At 39.1% G+C, this 17,680-nt stretch overlaps 1 protein-coding gene across 2 annotated transcripts in view; it reads right to left on the bottom strand.

Moving 5' to 3' along the window:
* LOC128694549 (BOS complex subunit NCLN) overlaps positions 1-15,524 on the bottom strand; it is a 29,972-nt gene extending 14,448 nt beyond the window's left edge. For both annotated transcript variants that reach the window (XM_070095832.1, XM_070095833.1), the window contains exons 1-8: positions 15,230-15,524; positions 9,286-9,476; positions 5,746-5,890; positions 5,321-5,415; positions 4,999-5,082; positions 3,275-3,427; positions 2,881-3,045; positions 2,289-2,432 (exon numbers count right to left, since the gene is read on the bottom strand). In XM_070095832.1, the coding sequence (XP_069951933.1) occupies positions 2,289-2,432; positions 2,881-3,045; positions 3,275-3,427; positions 4,999-5,082; positions 5,321-5,415; positions 5,746-5,890; positions 9,286-9,476; positions 15,230-15,395 (1,143 nt within the window). In that variant the 5' untranslated portion in view covers positions 15,396-15,524. The remainder of the gene's footprint in view (positions 1-2,288; positions 2,433-2,880; positions 3,046-3,274; positions 3,428-4,998; positions 5,083-5,320; positions 5,416-5,745; positions 5,891-9,285; positions 9,477-15,229) is intronic.
* Between the last annotated feature and the right edge of the window lie 2,156 nt (positions 15,525-17,680).

The raw sequence follows: 17,680 nt of genomic DNA, 5'->3' as shown, positions 1-17,680 counted from the left end.
CAGTCACATGGCAGGATGGCAAAACACTACTTCCTACAGAGGTGTATTACTACAAAAGTGAAAATAAGGTGACCTAAAATCACAAATAAAGGTTTAGTGAAGTAAACAAGTATATAAAATAGAAGCAGCAAAGCCAAGTAAGGTTACAACAGACTGTATACAAGTGACAGACAAGACAGATGCTGATTTTTGTAAGAATTAATGTTACAGTACATGAGTAATCCCAACAATGAAATTACATGGGTAAACAATATATAGTGAGTTAAGCACAGATACACACAAAAAAATCAGACCACTGGCACCACCTGACAGAAGCAGCTGCCCGAAGTTATAAAATTTGCCTCATCAGCAAATGGCAGGTAGTTCTAGGTACCTTAGGTATCGATTAATGATCAATAAAGACTTACTTCATGAGTATTAATGTTGTATACATGAGGAGCAGCTACTAGGTAAACTTTAAGTATTAAAATTCATGTCTAGGATGTTCTCAATCCACTGATAGTGATGAATAATTTTTGCTGATTTAGAATTCACTGAGCCTCCAAGAATAAATAGCAAAGTTTTACATAAAATCCTTTTTCCAAACATTTAAAGTAATATCCATTTATCTATCAACAATCATACTTTCTTAATCTTCTCTTTCAATGCACCAGCCATATCCCACTGAAGCAGGGTGGCGCAAAAGGAAAAACAAAAGTTTCTCCTTTTACATTTAGTAATATGTATATACAGGAGAAGGGGTTACTAGCCCCTTCCTCCTGATATTTTAGTTGCCTCTTACAACACACATGGCTTACAAAGGAAGAATTCTATTCCGCTTCCCCATGCAGATACTTTCTTCATTTTTTTAACACGTCGGTCATTTCCCACCGAGGCAGGATGACCCAAAAAGAAAGAAAATCCCCAAAAAGAAAATACTTTCATCATCATTCAACACTTTCACCTCACTCATACATAACCACTGTCTTTGCAGAGGCGCTCAGATACGACAGTTCAGAAGTCCCTCCAAACTGCCAATATCCCAAACCCCAGGACTCAAGTCCGGTTAACCGATTTCCCTGAATCCCTTCACAAAATATTACCCTGCTCACACTCCAACAGCTCGTCAGGTCCCAAAAACCATTCGTCTCCATTCATTCCTATCTAACACGCTCACACATGCTTGCTGGAAGTCCAAATCCCTTACCCACAAAACCTCCTTTGCCCCCTCCCTCCAACCTTTTCGAGGATGACCCCTACCCCACCTTCCTTCCTCTACAGATTTATACACTCTCCAAGTCATTCTACTTTGATCCATTCTCTCTAAATGACCAAATCACCTAAGTAACTCCTCTTCAGCCCTCTGACTAATACTTTTAGTAACTCCACACCTCCTCCTAATTTCCACACTCCAAATTCTCTGCATAATATTTACACCACACATTGCTCTTAGACAAGACATCTCCACTGCCTCCAGCCGCCTCATCGCTGCAGCATTTGCAATCTAAGCTTCACACCCATATAAGAGTGTTGGCACCACTATACTTAGTAGGTTGGTAGACAGCAGCCATTTGGGGAGGTACTACCGTCCTACCAAGTGAGTGTAAAAAGGAAGCTTGTATTTGTTTTATATGATGGTAGGATTGCTGGTGCCTTTTTTCTGTCTCATAAACATGCAAGATTTCACGTACGTATTGCTACTTCTACCTTACACTTAGGTCACACTACACATACATATACACGTTTATGTATACACACTCATCTGAGTTTTCTTTGATTTTATCTTAATAGGTCTTGTTCTTAGTGTTTTTCTTTCATATCCATGGGGAAGTGGAATAAGAATCTTTCCTCCCTAAGCCATGCGTGTTGTAAAAGTCAACTAAAATGCCGGGACAATGGGCTAGTAATCCTTTTTCCCGTATAGCCTACTAAAAAGAAATTAAAAACATCATCCATGGAGGCAAAGAAGGGAATGTACGAAGTACTTTCTTAATATTAAGAGGAAGAGTTGCCCAAATTTCTACACGATATTAATTTTGATTGGCAATTCTTTTGTAACTGATTATTAGTCATTAGCTTCCTTTCTTATTGTACTTATGATTGTAGTTAACCACACAAGAAGTCTTACATGATAGGCTATGTCTAATTCTTCAGTAGCACATAAGCCTTATTATGATTAGTTGCCTAGAATGGCCTGCATAATTGGTGGCTTTCTCTTGTGCCTACTATTTGTATGACTCAGAGAAATAAAACATTATCATTAACATAAAATTTAAACTACGTCAGATGTAAGGGCCAATGATAGTTACCAGGAGTCTGGAAAGTGTGAAGGCTGGGAGTCTACGCATGCTGTATTTTTCGTGTTCCCAAGCTTGGGTGTCCTCCTGAAGGTTAATCTTCCTATGCACCATATCCACATTGATGCCTACTGCTGCTCCTGCTTCCTGCAAGGCCTAGAATCCACACACATATGAGGAACTGTGTAGGGATAATTACAGATACAAATGAATATTTAGGATCTAGCCCCTATTTGAATGACAAAATGCTTCAAAGGATGTGCTCTGAAACCAAGGCTAATTTTTGACATGAGTCAGAAGTAAGTAACTAAGTATTTCATATGCAATGAAAACATTTAAAGGAAAAATTGCCACACCTCTAGGAACTTGTAAATTTGCAAGGTTAGAAAGCAGTGCAAATGACACCAATGTGCACTTCTGTAAATAAGGGTTTGTAACAATGGAAAGCGTTACAGAATTCTCAATGTTTTTATGACGTTAGAAAAGATGGCAAAATATATATAATGCGTGAAGAATGACTTGCCCAAGCACAGTGAAATCTCACTACACCAGCTTTTTATATACCCAACAAACTTAAATTGAAAGCCATAACTTGTGCTTCTACCTGGAAGAATTGGTAACCTGGAGAGGTTTCCTTGGGTCGCTTAGATACATGAAGCCTTAGTGAGTCTCCACTCCCTAATGTGTCCAAACAAAGTGTATAATGCGTCTCAGAGAGCAGGGGAGAATCGGAAGCATCTAGGTGGTCTTCTAAATACCGTTTTGATCCCTGATAAAGTAAAAAACCAAAAAATACATTTTGCATTCCTGTTAACTATTAAGTTACTTAATAGCTATGCGTCCTTTAAAAATGTTATCTCAGCCATACCTAAGTAACCTACATAAGAGATGAACAGTAGTTTCATATTAAAAGATATTCAGATTAATTCATATCTCTAGCTAGTCTACTGATGAAAGCTGAAAATATTTATTAAAAAAAAAAAACAACATAAACTGACCTGGTAGTTAATATAACCACCTCCTGAGAGCAGGAAAGCCATGTTGAGGCGAGGATGTGTCCGTGGAGAAGCATAGAGCCGTGAAAGGATCCGGGCTAGCTCCAACAACACTACTACACCAGAGCCATTGCTGTCAGCTCCCCATGAGAGTTCCTGCACACATACATATATTTTTTTTTTTTAACAAAGTACTAAACATTATAGACAAACCTCCCACTGATTGCTGTCTCTTTGAGGGTTGCCTCATTATATTTTCATATTTGCAATATATGCATATGTAGCACTTACTTTGTCATCTCTAAATTCTTTGTCCCCCCCCCCCCAAAAAAAAAAAAAAACAAAAAAAAGTCTGTTTTGATCAGTTCACTCTTGCAGCTTACTCTTTGATCACTTTCTCACACCTTTTCTTCTTACAACAAACTGACTGTATCCCACCGAGGCAGGGTGGCCCAAAAGAAAAAACGAAAGTTTCTCCTTTTAAATTTAGTAATATATACAGAAGGGGTTACTAGCCCCTTGCTCCTAGCATTTTAGTCGTCTCTTATGACACACATGGTTTAAAGAGGAAGAATTTTGTTCCATTTCCCCATAGAGATAAGAGGAAATAAACAAAAACTAGTAAGAAAATAGAAGAAAACACAGCAGGATGTGTATATATATGCTTGTACATGCAGGTGTAGCATGACCTAAGTGTTTACCTGGAATTTACCTGGAGAGAGTTCCATGGGTCAACGCCCCCACGGCCTGGTCTATGACCAGTAGAAGTAGCAAAACATACATGAAATCTTGCATGCTTATGAGACAGAAAAAAGACACCAGCAATCCTACCATCATGTAAAACAATTACAGGTTTCCGTTTCACTCACTTGGCAGGACAGTAGTACCTCCCTGGGCGGTTGCTATTACCTAGGATTTTCTCTCATATTTTTTCATATTTGCTCAAGAAACTGAATATGCTAGTTACACACAGCAGAAAATGTTCACTGCACATGAAAGAGGAGAAACCAAGACAGACAGCATCCTATCTTACTGGAATACTATATATTTTAATGGAGAAGATGACTGATGATTAATATAATATTCATGATGAGCTGTTAAATGCATTGATAGTTATTTACTGAGTAATAGATCACATCTGTACTACATTTATAAATAAAGGGTTCGAACTATTAGTTTTAGATCTCCCCTTCCCTTCAGCAGGCTTAATATACAGTTTGCCATTGAAGGCTGCCGAGTTTGCCTGTTTAGTACATTCTTCTTTCAATGTACCAGCCGTATTCCACCGAGGTGGGGTGGCCCAAAAGGAAAAACGAAAGTTTCTCCTTTCAAATTTAGTAATATATACAGGAGAAGGGGTTACTAGCCCCTTGCTCCCGGCATTTTAGTCGCCTCTTATGACACGCATGGCTTACGGAGGAAGAATTCTGTTCCACTTCCCCATGGAGTATATGCTTGAAAAATTCACAGATCATGGGAAGGGTACTGAAATGGTGATTTATACTGTGCTATCAAAAGTCATACTTAAAGATTAACCAAAGCCTTCATCAGTCAAACATTTCCTATTGCATCTTTTACAGGTCATCCTACCTCAGTGGGAGACAGCCGGTGTTAAAAAAATATTTTAATACATTATGCGCAAAAAATGAAAGGATTATATTTCCATTGCTTCTATATACAGTTTTAGATCCTAATTTCTTATACAACTAAATAAAAAAATGTCTTACTGGAGCAGCCCCAAAGGCATCATAGTGGGCCACAATTGCTATAGTTGGCAGCTGCTCCTCCACACCATAGCCACTAAGTTTACCCTGAAAAAACAGAATAAGTTCTTTTGGATCTACCATGCAATTCACCCAGTTTCACATTACATACTTCTATAAAAAATAAAGTTTTTAAGTAATAAAGCTTCGTCAAATATTACTATCACTTACTTATACCTCCATTCTCTTCCACCCATGCTTCTAGATTCATTATTTCAATCTCATAAGTATCTTCTATACACACACACATCAAAATACAAAAGTAAAAAAAGAAATGTAGACTAACTTGGACATTAGCAATGGTCATATCTGCCATTAGCTTGGACTGACTCCCTCCAACCACAATCTGGTACCCATCAGTAGACAGAGAACTCATCATGGCTATGGAAAAACTATCATTATAAAAACTAGCTACAAGACAGGGCAACTGTAATTCAAATTCAAGCCTATATAAACCAAATCATTTTATTAAATATTGCATTTTTTACAGCAGACAAAATGAAATTTCATGTTCTAGCACCTCAGCATGACTATACAGAGGGAAATGCTCACTGCATATTTGGTTCACACCCAGCTTCACAGGAGCTGGAGGATATCATAATCTTTGATATATTGTGCCAATGTATTCATTGGCATAATGCATACTAATTAAGAGGTGGGGTCATGTGCCATTCTGAACTAGAACAAACACAACATGGTGAGCACACCTACCAGCTGCAGCTGATGTCACAGCATCAGTGTTTGTAGCTGTCCGAACAGCTTCATATATATCAAGCAGCTCCTGTGTCTCATATGCCACATAGACTGCTAACTGGGAGTCAGCTTCCAACATAGCTGCTTCTACATCATGAACCAGCTGCAAAAATAATAGGTGAAAAAAAATTACTGCTGTGTGTATTATTATTAATTTCAAGCCCTGCAAAACAAACTTCGACAATTTAACACACTGTATCTAAAGTTGCATGAAACATTTATAGAAAACTGATGATTTATTTCATGTACAAGAACTAGTTTTATTCTTCTTATCAACGCCATTTTCTCTGATGGGAGTCTATCAGCCTTTGTGAAGAAATATTTTCTAACATCCTTTTGGAACCTTTTTGTGCTCAAGTTTACAGTTGTGGTTTCATGTCATCCCTCTTAGGAATATTAGAAAATCACAGGTCAATTTTCTTACATCCTTTCATAATCTTATGGTATACTGGATGTAGGCTTCATGTTTCCTTTTTTTCTTCCCATTGGCCAATGCAGATATTTATCAGAATTTTTTTCCTTCTGTTCATAGTTCATTTGTCTCAGTTCTTGAATTATTTTAAGCTGAATTTGTACATTTTTATTTTATTTATTTATTTATTATCACACCGGCCGATTCCCACCAAGGCAGGGTGGCCCAAAAAAGAAAAACTTTCACCATCATTCACTCCATCACTGTCTTGCCAGAAGGGTGCTTTACACTACAGTTTTTAAACTGCAACATTAACACCCCTCCTTCAGAGTGCAGGCACTGTACTTCCCATCTCCAGGACTCAAGTCCGGCCTGCCGGTTTCCCCGAACCCCTTCATAAATGTTACTTTGCTCACACTCCAACAGCACGTCAAGTATTAAAAACCATTTGTCTCCATTCACTCCTATCAAACACGCTCACGCATGCCTGCTGGAAGTCCAAGCCCCTCGCACACAAAACCTCCTTTACCCCCTCCCTCCAACCTTTCCTAGGCCGACCCCTACCCCGCCTTCCTTCCACTACAGACTGATACACTCTTGAAGTCACTCTGTTTCGCTCCATTCTCTCTACATGTCCGAACCACCTCAACAACCCTTCCTCAGCCCTCTGGACAACAGTTTTGGTAATCCCGCACCTCCTCCTAACTTCCAAACTACGAATTCTCTGCATTATATTCACACCACATATTGCCCTCAGACATGACATCTCCACTGCCTCCAGCCTTCTCCTCGCTGCAACATTCATCACCAATGCTTCACACCCATATAAGAGCGTTGGTAAAACTATACTCTCATACATTCCCCTCTTTGCCTCCAAGGACAAAGTTCTTTGTCTCCACAGACTCCTAAGTGCACCACTCACTCTTTTCCCCTCATCAATTCTATGATTCACCTCATCTTTCATAGACCCACCTGCTGACACGTCCACTCCCAAATATCTGAATACATTCACCTCCTCCATACTCTCTCCCTCCAATCTGATATTCAATCTTTCATTACCTAATCTTTTTGTTATCCTCATAACCTTACTCTTTCCTGTATTCACCTTTAATTTTCTTCTTTTGCACACCCTACCAAATTCATCCACCAATCTCTGCAACTTCTCTTCAGAATCTCCCAAGAGCACAGTGTCATCAGCAAAGAGCAGCTGTGACAACTCCCACTTTGTGTGTGATTCTTTATCTTTTAACTCCACGCCTCTTGCCAAGACCCTCGCATTTACTTCTCTTACAACCCCATCTATAAATATATTAAACAACCACGGTGACATCACACATCCTTGTCTAAGGCCTACTTTTACTGGGAAATAATTTCCCTCTTTCCTACATACTCTAACTTGAGCCTCACCATCCTCGTAAAAACTCTTCACTGCTTTCAGTAACCTACCTCCTACACCATACACCTGCAACATCTGCCACATTGCCCCCCTATCCACCCTGTCATACGCCTTTTCCAAATCCATAAATGCCACAAAGACCTCTTTAGCCTTATCTAAATACTGTTCACTTATATGTTTCACTGTAAACACCTGGTCCACACACTCCCTACCTTTCCTAAAGCCTCCTTGTTCATCTGCTATCCTATTCTCCGTCTTACTCTTAATTCTTTCAATAATAACTCTACCATACACTTTACCAGGTATACTCAGCAGACTTATCCCCCTATAATTTTTGCACTCTCTTTTATCCCCTTTGCCTTTATACAAAGGAACTATGCATGCTCTCTGCCAATCCCTAGGTACCTTACCCTCTTCAATACATTTATTAAATAATTGCACCAACCACTCCAAAACTATATCCCCACCTGCTTTTAACACTTCTATCTTTATCCTATCAATCCCGGCTGCCTTACCCCCTTTCATTTTACCTACTGCCTCACGAACTTCCCCCACACTCACAACTGGCTCTTCCTCACTCCTACAAGATGTTATTCCTCCTTGCCCTATACACGAAATCACAGCTTCCCTATCTTCATCAACATTTAACAATTCCTCAAAATATTCCCTCCATCTTCCCAATACCTCTAACTCTCCATTTTATAACTCTCCTCTCCTATTTTTAACTGACAAATCCATTTGTTCTCTAGGCTTTCTTAACTTGTTAATCTCACTCCAAAACTTTTTCTTATTTTCAACAAAATTTGTTGATAACATCTCACCCACTCTCTCATTTGCTCTCTTTTTACATTGCTTCACCACTCTCTTAACCTCTCTCTTTTTCTCCATATACTCTTCCCTCCTTGCATCACTTCTACTTTGTAAAAACTTCTCATATGCTAACTTTTTCTCCCTTACTACTCTCTTTACATCATCATTCCACCAATCGCTCCTCTTCCCTCCCGCACCCACTTTCCTGTAACCACAAACTTCTGCTGAACACTCTAACACTACATTTTTAAACCTACCCCATACCTCTTCGACCCCATTGCCTATGCTCTCATTAGCCCATCTATCCTCCAATAGCTGTTTATATCTTACCCTAACTGCCTCCTCTTTTAGTTTATAAACCTTCACCTCTCTCTTCCCTGATGCTTCTATTCTCCTTGTATCCCATCTACCTTTTACTCTCAGTGTAGCTACAACTAGAAAGTGATCTGATATATCTGTGGCCCCTCTATAAACATGTACATCCTGAAGTCTACTCAACAGTCTTTTATCTACCAATACATAATCCAACAAACTACTGTCATTTCACCCTACATCATATCTTGTATACTCATTTATCCTCTTTTTCTTAAAATATGTATTACCTATGTATTATCCACATTATTTCAAAGTAGGAGCACCTTAAAAACTTCAACATGGTAATTTCATATGCATTTCATTCTTACTCACTAATAAAGACTGGCAATAATATTAGTGTAAACATTAAAATCTTGTTAGGATATTAAAACAAAAGCTATTTTATAAAAAAGAGACCCACAAGCATTTTTTAGTAAAAAGAAAATCCCTATTAACATCACACTTGAGCCTAAGATATGAAACTACAATAATTCTCAACATGATAAAAGGGTAAAGTATCTAATACCTGACGTTGGTCCACAGAGAAAGAAGTCACATTTACTGGTAGGAGAATTAGCAGTGCTGCGGCACCTTGGCTGACCACCCTCTGGTAGTGAGATGGAGTAAGGTCAGCTAGCCGCGCCAGCACACACCGGCGCGCTACAGAGCTTGCATCTAAACTCCGAGCTTCTACATTAACTAAACTGCTCCGACTGCCTGTGTGTAGCAAAAGCATAAAAACTACTTAGTACATGAACCATATGGTCTTTGGTTACAACAGCCACTAGTTATTCATACAGTACAAACTACTAGATATAAATACATCTGATACTGCAGGATAAAGCTATGACACTTCAGCAGGAATTACTTCTCTAATATAATGTAACATACTGTACCTAAAGAAAAAACAAACTGAGACACATTATATTAGGCCAAAAGGATAGGAATCTTATAAAATATCAAACAACTTAACTTATAATTCATTAAACATGTATACAAGTAAAGAAGGGCATTTCCTCTTTTTGTATAGAGTAATAGAAGTATAAATACAAACCCTGAAATTAATACCGAATACAGTATTCTTAGTATGGAATCTAGCAGAAATCAAGATTTAATTACAGTACAATATTTGTACAATTTTATCTGCACTGAAACAACAGTTATGACATAAGGAAAAAGTTGTCTATCTAATTAATGTTTAATATTTCTGCTATTCATGTGAACCCATTACTTCAAACTTTCTATTATGTTATTGGGTTGATATTCTGTGAATGAAGATTATTTCTACAAAATATTTTTTTTTTGTTTAATTAAATTAATATATTTCGGCTTAGGTTCAGCTGGTAGGTAAAAATTAGTGCCATCAATCATAATAATTTAAAAATACACAAATAACCCGCACATAAAACAGAGAAGCTTACGACGACGTTTCGGTCCGACTTGGACCATTTACAAAGTCACACTAACCAGAAGTGGAGCAGGACGGCTATATATAGGCAGGAAGAGGTGGTGGTAGTAGTAGTAGTAGTAGTACAAGAATGGTATTTAATACCGACAAGATGAAATTAAGACACATGCGCAGCACCCGGGCATCCCCATCGTAGACGTTTCGCCATCCAGCCAGCCACTGGATGGCGAAACGTCCACAACAAAGACACCCAGACGCCGCACATGTGTCTTAATTTCATCAGTAGTAGTAGTAGTAGAAGTAGAAGAGGTAGTAGTAGTGGTAGTGGTAGAAGTGGTGAATAAGGAGGACGAGCCAGTCCAAAACAAAGGAAGGGGAGCACTGCAAGAGAGCTAGGTGGCCACAGAGGGAGAGCAAGCACACAGAGGTGCATGAAAGGGGAAGTGGTGAAATAAATGAAGAAGGAACAGAAACACGAGACAGAAGAGAGAAATACAACCCAGAGGAGAAAAAAGAAAGAGGAAAGGGGAGGAGGGAGAAGAAGAAAAAGAAAAGGAAAAATGAGGAGTCAGGTTAAGTCACGGGTGTTCTGAAGTTTGGAGCATTTTACAATGTAGTGGGAGAGGAAGGCATCTACAGAGACAAAGCCAGGACTAAGATTGATACAAGGAAAGTTGTGTATTAGAGAGGATTCAACTAGACGGCGACTGTTCGAGTTGGAAGTAGGGAAGACAGTTTTAGCAGACCAGTCAATAGGATGGCTATGATCTCTGACGTAATAGAAAAGAGCATTGTTATTGTCGGCAAGCCTAACACTACCACTACTACTACCTCTTTTACTTCTACTACTACTATTACTGACGAAATTAAGACACATGTGCGGTGTCTGGGTGTCTTTGTTGTGGACGTTTCGCCATCCAGTGGCTGGCTGGATGGCGAAACGTCTACGATGGGGATGCCCGGGTGTTGCGCATGTGTCTTAATTTCATCTTGTCGGTATTATATACCATTCTTGTACTACTACTACTACTACCACCACCTCTTCCTGCCTATATATAGCCGTCCTACTCCACTTCTGGTTAGTGTGACTTTGTAAATGGTCCAAGTCGGACCAAAACGTCGTCATAAGCTTCTCTCTTTTATGTGCGGGTTATTTGTGTATCGTTCCAGTCACGGTATTGTGCCTTTTTTTGTTATAATTTAAAAATGTTTTAAAGAACTATATTTTAACCAATCTGAGAACCTGCTAGTAAAACAAGTATTATCCAGATCTTACTGTTAACATGTAAATATACATTAAAGTATTATTATTATTGTTGCTCATGAGGAAACACTAAACTGCAATGGTCATTCAGCACTTGAAAGGGTAGGGAGCAATCAGGTTTGCTCCGAGGAAAGGAAAATAGCTCCAATTTTCTTAGATCAAGCCTTTCACCACCATCAAGACAGTGGAACCTTGATTTTCGTGATTAATTCGTTCCAGAGAGTTTGATGAAAACCAAACTGTATGAAAACCGAAGCAATATTTCCCAAAAGAAATAATGTAAATCCAATTAATCCGTTCCAGACACCCAAAAATATTAACAAAAAATACATTTTATAGAGAATAACTACAGTGGACCCTTGCCTAACAAACGCATTGCATAACAAATCCGCCTAGCGATACATTTTAACGCAAAAATTTTGCCTCGGCTAGTGCTAAAAAACTCGCCCAACGCGATTCGTTTTGTTCGAGACGCGTCCACGTGTGGCCTAAGCGCGCCTCACTTGTCCCGTGGGTGCCAGTGTTTACAAGCCAGCCACCGCGGTTGCATCCAAACATACAATTGGAACATTTCATATTATCACAGCATTTTTAGTGATTGCACGTGCAAAATAAGTCACCATGGGCCCCAAGAAAGCTTCTAGTGCCAACCCTGTGATAAAAAGGGTGAGAATTAGTATGGAAATTAGGAAAGATTTTGAAGGGTTTGGGGCTAACCCTGAGATGCCTATGCCAGTTGTGGAATCCATTGTGCCTACTTCAAAGATTAAGGAAATGTGTGCAAAGTGGGTTGAACTGCAAACCTTTATGGATGAAAATCACCCTAACACAGCTATTGCAAGCCATGCTGGTGACTATTACAATGGCAATGTTATGGCCCATTTTAGACAAATCTTAGAGGAACAGGAGGTACAGAGCTCTATGGACAGATATGTTGTGCGACAGAGGTCCAATGACTCTCAAGCTGATCCTAGTGGCATTAAAAGAAGGGAAATAACCCTGGAAAAGGACTTGACACCTCAAGTCCTAATGGAAGGGGATTCCCTTTCTAAACATTAACACCAGCCACACTCTCCCCTCCTCCCATCCCATCAATCATCACCAGATCTTCAATAAAGGTAAGTGTCATGTAACTGTACATGTCTTCTTCAGTTTGTGTGTATTAAAATTAATATTTCATGTGGTAAAAATTGTTTTTTTTCATACTTTGGGGTGTCAGGAACGGATTAATTTGATTTCCATTATTTCTTATGGGGAAAATTAATTCGGCTAACGATAATTTCGCCTAACGTTGAGCTCTCAGGAACGGGTTAATATCGTTAGGTGAGGGTCCAATGTATATGTAGTTTTACATACAGAAAGCAATGAAAAATAAATATAAATGACTAATGAAATGGATAAATGAAGGGAGAGGGAGGAGGAGGTTATAGTTTGGAAGGGGAATCCCCTTCCATAAGGACTTCAGGTATCAAGTCCCTTTCTGGGGTTACTTCCATTCTTTGTCTTTTATTGGCACTAGGACCAGCTTGAGATTCACTGGACCCCTGTTGCACAAAAAATCTGTTCAGAGAGGTCTGTTTCTGGCATCTCTAAGATTTGCCTAAAATGGGACAAGGCACTGTCATTGAACATGTTGCAGACACGGCTTGCAGCAGCTTTGTTAGGGTGATATTTCTCCACAAAACTTTGCAACTCATTCCACTTTGCACACATGCCCTTAATCACTGGAGAAGGCACATTCTCACAATGCTCACTCAATGAGAAACAAAACCAGACTGAGTCAGAACGTGTGGGATGCTTTGTGTGGGCACAGGCAGGGGGACGCGTTTGGTACGGCGGACCATCATCACCTCTACAAAAACCAAGGGGATGTACAAAAACTGGGACAAAATTTCAACAAAAAAAATCGTCAAAACCGAATCCTACGAAAACCTGGGCATACGAAAACTGAGGTTTCACTGTACTTAATTAAAAATAGCAAGTGATCACTGACTGGTTCACAGGACATATGTATCAGATGGAAGACCTGAAATGACTTGTTGAGATTTCTATAACCATTATTGTGCAGGCTGAAAAATGGTTACCTAACTGACAGAAATATGTGTATCACCCACAACACAAGTCAATTCATGCCATTAAGAAAATGCATTTACCTAACTCATATGAAACTGATCATTGATGCACATTTCCATAGGCCTTTTTTTTTTCCTGCTTACTTGTATGTGTGGCTATGAGGTGGCAAAACTGACTTTTTTTTTTTATACTCCTGCAGCCTATCCTGTAACCAGGTAAGTTATATGTAATTCAGGTTAAAAACACTGACATTGTTTTTGTGTGTGTTTTAAATATCTACACTGCTTGCATTACCAACAGATTATTATTATTTTTTCTGAGGAATTATAGGGAAATCCCAATTTAAGTTGAGCACATTAATATAGGCAAAATATAAGATTAATTATTTTTATATTTAAAAAACTCCTATAATGAATAAGATATATGTATAATGCTTGGGTATTCTCAATAATGATACCCAGGTGTCGCACATGTCTTATTCTTCAATTTGTTGGTATTATATGTAAAACCTTTGATCTAAAGATAAAAATAAAAAAATTAATGTGGGTCATTTAAAACCTAAATTAATTTATTTATAAATGGTTTTACACTACAATATAAATTCTGTTTACAATGGTTGCATGAAGAACACAAGTGTTATAGACACTGATTGGAGATAATTATGATGGGGATTAAACCAAGTTATGGTGCTTCATAGCTCTGTGGCAGAATCTGGCTTTCAACCAAAAGGATTCAGGTTGAATCCTAGGCATGGTGAGTTGTATGGGCAGGTCTCCCAACACCTGCTGCCTGTTACCTAGCAGCAAACAGAGTTCGTTGGCTGTTGTGGATGGCATCTTTAAGGAAGAACTGAGAGAGATCCCAATGAAATAAGCAAAATTGGCTTGGGCTAGTCTGGGTTATTATACCAAGACTTCAGGAAACCAATCCATATTATTATTGTTATTAAATTCAAATTAAGCAATAAACCCACATGGGTCACATAATGCTACTTCTAATCCATATACGTACAGTATTCTTCTAGGATAATCTATCGAAATCAGTGTGAGTTCTTTCTATAAAATAAGTTTTTATTTAGGCTTTGCATACATATGATGATTTTACAATGGTCTTAATGGCATACAGATGTTAGGGGCACATAAAATTTACAATACACAGATTTAATCTGAGATAACCCAATGAAGTCATCTGAAAAGATAGTAAGAATCCTAAGCCATAATAGGCGGGTCATTCTCGAAGGTTTACTTATTGTTGTCAATGGTCCATGAGAGTTCAGTCTCATGATGACATTCTTAAGTAATCAGGTTTGATCACAAGGGAAGGGTTAATCTAATTCTTTGGATCAAGAGCCTTCACCAGCACTAAAGATTTTATTTAGATTAATTCAGAGGGTTGTAACCCAGAATAATCCAATGAAGAAATGGCCAATGGACTGTGTGATTTATTTCCATTGGGGTCGCATCCTGGAGGACCCAAACCAGCTACCTAACATCCAGGTACCTACTTACTGCCATATGAACGGGGGAAGAAGAGGTAAAGAAACATGCCCAACATTTCCACTCGTTTAGGGAAGCTTTAAGGGATTTCAACTTTATTAATTACTAGTTTTATTTTATCATTATTATTATAATCATAACCAAGCGCTAAACCCGTAAGGGTCATACAGCAATTACTAGGTATAGAGTTAGCAGGCACGGTATAAGGAATATAAATAGTAGTACCGACCATGGGGAGAACCATGGAGGTCATATTGCTGGAGACGGTAGACAGTAAATTCAGCAGCGGCATCTACTGGCACCGGGGACATGAGGATGAGAAGAGGCAGTGCCACCACCAGGTAGTAGGGCACGCTGCTCCGGAGCATCTCCACCAGCTCCTGGTCAGACCACATCCTTCTCAAGTACTACAAAAAAAAATGCCAAAATTCAAATTTAGTCCTGATCGCCACTTTAAATCAGGAGAAAAATTAAGGCACCAATGCTCTACACCGTGCAGACGAAAACATAGACACAGTGAATGTTGTGGCTGGTGGCCGACTGTTGAAACAAAAGAGCATAGCTTTTGATGCTAAATGCAAGTGTGCTTGAAATGAAAAACTCACACTGAAATGCGTTCTTAATGCAAACTTTCCTACTTATTTGTGGTATCAGATTTTATTTCGGATATTGAGAGATGTTATCACAGGATGAACATGGTCTTCTACAGAATGTTCCACGCGGTAGATGCTGAGAGTCATTTGGAACTATTACATCTGTGTACACATTACTCGTATCTGGGCATTTTTTGTTTTGAAGAATAAAAAAAAACTACATCGAGGTTCTGTGCCCGGTCACATTTATTATTGTCTATTGCAAGTCATATTTCCACTCATCTTACTACATTTTATGAATTGACTACAAATGTTATGGTTCCTTTTGTCTGTGGTATTTGTAAGTTACTCTGATTTTTTAATGGGTATAAGATAAATTATTTGACTTCATTAGGCTATCTTAAGTTACATAATGTATGGCTAATATTTCCGGCCGGTTCTGAACTCGGCCATTATCTCTTTTAATACAGTCAAGCTGGATATCCATACCTTGCAAAAATAATTACCGTGCAAATAAATATTCTGGATGATAGCCATAATAATGCCATCATGCATGTCCCCTTCCCTGGTGCTGCTTATCCCCTAAGGATTTAGCGCATCCCACTGAATATAAACTCACATACGCTAGAATGCACCCAGGAAGAACCTACCTGGAGGATGTTCCGGGGGTCAACGCCCCCGCGGCCCGGTCCATGACCAGGCCGCGTAGTGGATCAGGGCCTGCTGGCAGCACGTAGACCGACGTACGAACCACAGCCAGACTGGTCAGGTACTTACTTTTGGTGCCTGTCCAGCTCCCTCTTGAAGACAGCCAGGAGTCTAGGTTAAGCTAGGTAAGGTTTGTCAGGAAACAGGACAAGTGTTTCCTGGCGCGGGTTTTAATCAGATGATGACCCACCGTTGGAGCTTTTGATCATCTGACTGAGGCCTTCTATTGGCTTACCGGTCCACCCCTTTAAAAATTATGGGTATATTTAAAGCCATTTAGTAGCCAGGAATCTATTGGTAATCCCCCTTATGTATACTGGGAGGCAGTTGAATAATCTTGGGCCCCTGACACTTAATGAATTATCTCTTAATGTATGAGGCCTGGCCACAGACCGGGCCACGGGGGCGTTGACCCCCGGAACTCCCTCCAGGTAAACTCGTGGCACCCCAGCTTTTTTATCGCTCGTGTTCCAAGAAGTACAGGTCAAGGAACTTCAACAATTCCAAACAATTGAGGTGCTTTATTGTACTTATACGTGCAGTGAAAGTTCTCTGTATATTTTCCAGGTTTGCAATTTCGCCTGCCTTCAAAGGGGCCATTAGTGAATACCTGGAGAGGGTTTCGGGGGCCAGCGCCCCTGCGGCCTGGTCTGTGACCAGACCTCATGGTAGATCAGGGCCAGATCAACCAGGCTTTTTCTGTTGGTCGCACGTAAACCGACGTACGAACCACAGCCCGGCTGATCAGGTACTGTCTTTTGGTGTACAGCAATATTCCAGCCTAGAGAGAACAAGCGATTTAAAAAGAATCATTGGCCTGGCATCCCTAGTTTTGAATGTTCTCATTATCCATCCTATCATTTTCTTAACAATGCAGTAGAGACGTTGTTGTGATCTTTGAAAGTGAGATTCTCTGATATAATCACTCCCAGGACCTTCACATTAATTTTGTCGCTCTAATGTGGCTGGAATTCGTTTTACATTCTGATTCAGTTTTTATTTCCTCGAGTTTTCTATAGGGCAGTAATTGAAATTTGTCTTCATTGACCTTCATATTATTTTCCGAGGCCTGGCTGAGCTAATATCTTAGAGCTAGGCTTTAAATAAAATATTACAAGGACCCCAATGGAATTTTTTTTTTTATATTTTTATTTAAGGACACAGTATACAATCTACATGTTGTTATACATAAAACTTAACAAAAAAACCTCAACACTGAGAAAAAACAAGCCTAACTAGGAATGAAACAGAAGAACCTACACCTGAGCATTCCTTAACAAAAAAAGCTACATAACAAAACCTGTTACAGTTATGCATATTTTGTACAAAACTTTATATACAAAACATTAAGTATACACCAAAACATTTCTCATACAATT

Source organism: Cherax quadricarinatus, chromosome 51 (assembly GCF_038502225.1).
Source record: "Cherax quadricarinatus isolate ZL_2023a chromosome 51, ASM3850222v1, whole genome shotgun sequence".
NCBI classification, from domain to species: domain Eukaryota; kingdom Metazoa; phylum Arthropoda; class Malacostraca; order Decapoda; family Parastacidae; genus Cherax; species Cherax quadricarinatus.
The sequence above is the reverse complement of the archived record's forward strand: the minus strand, read 5'-3'. Positions and strand labels throughout refer to the sequence as shown.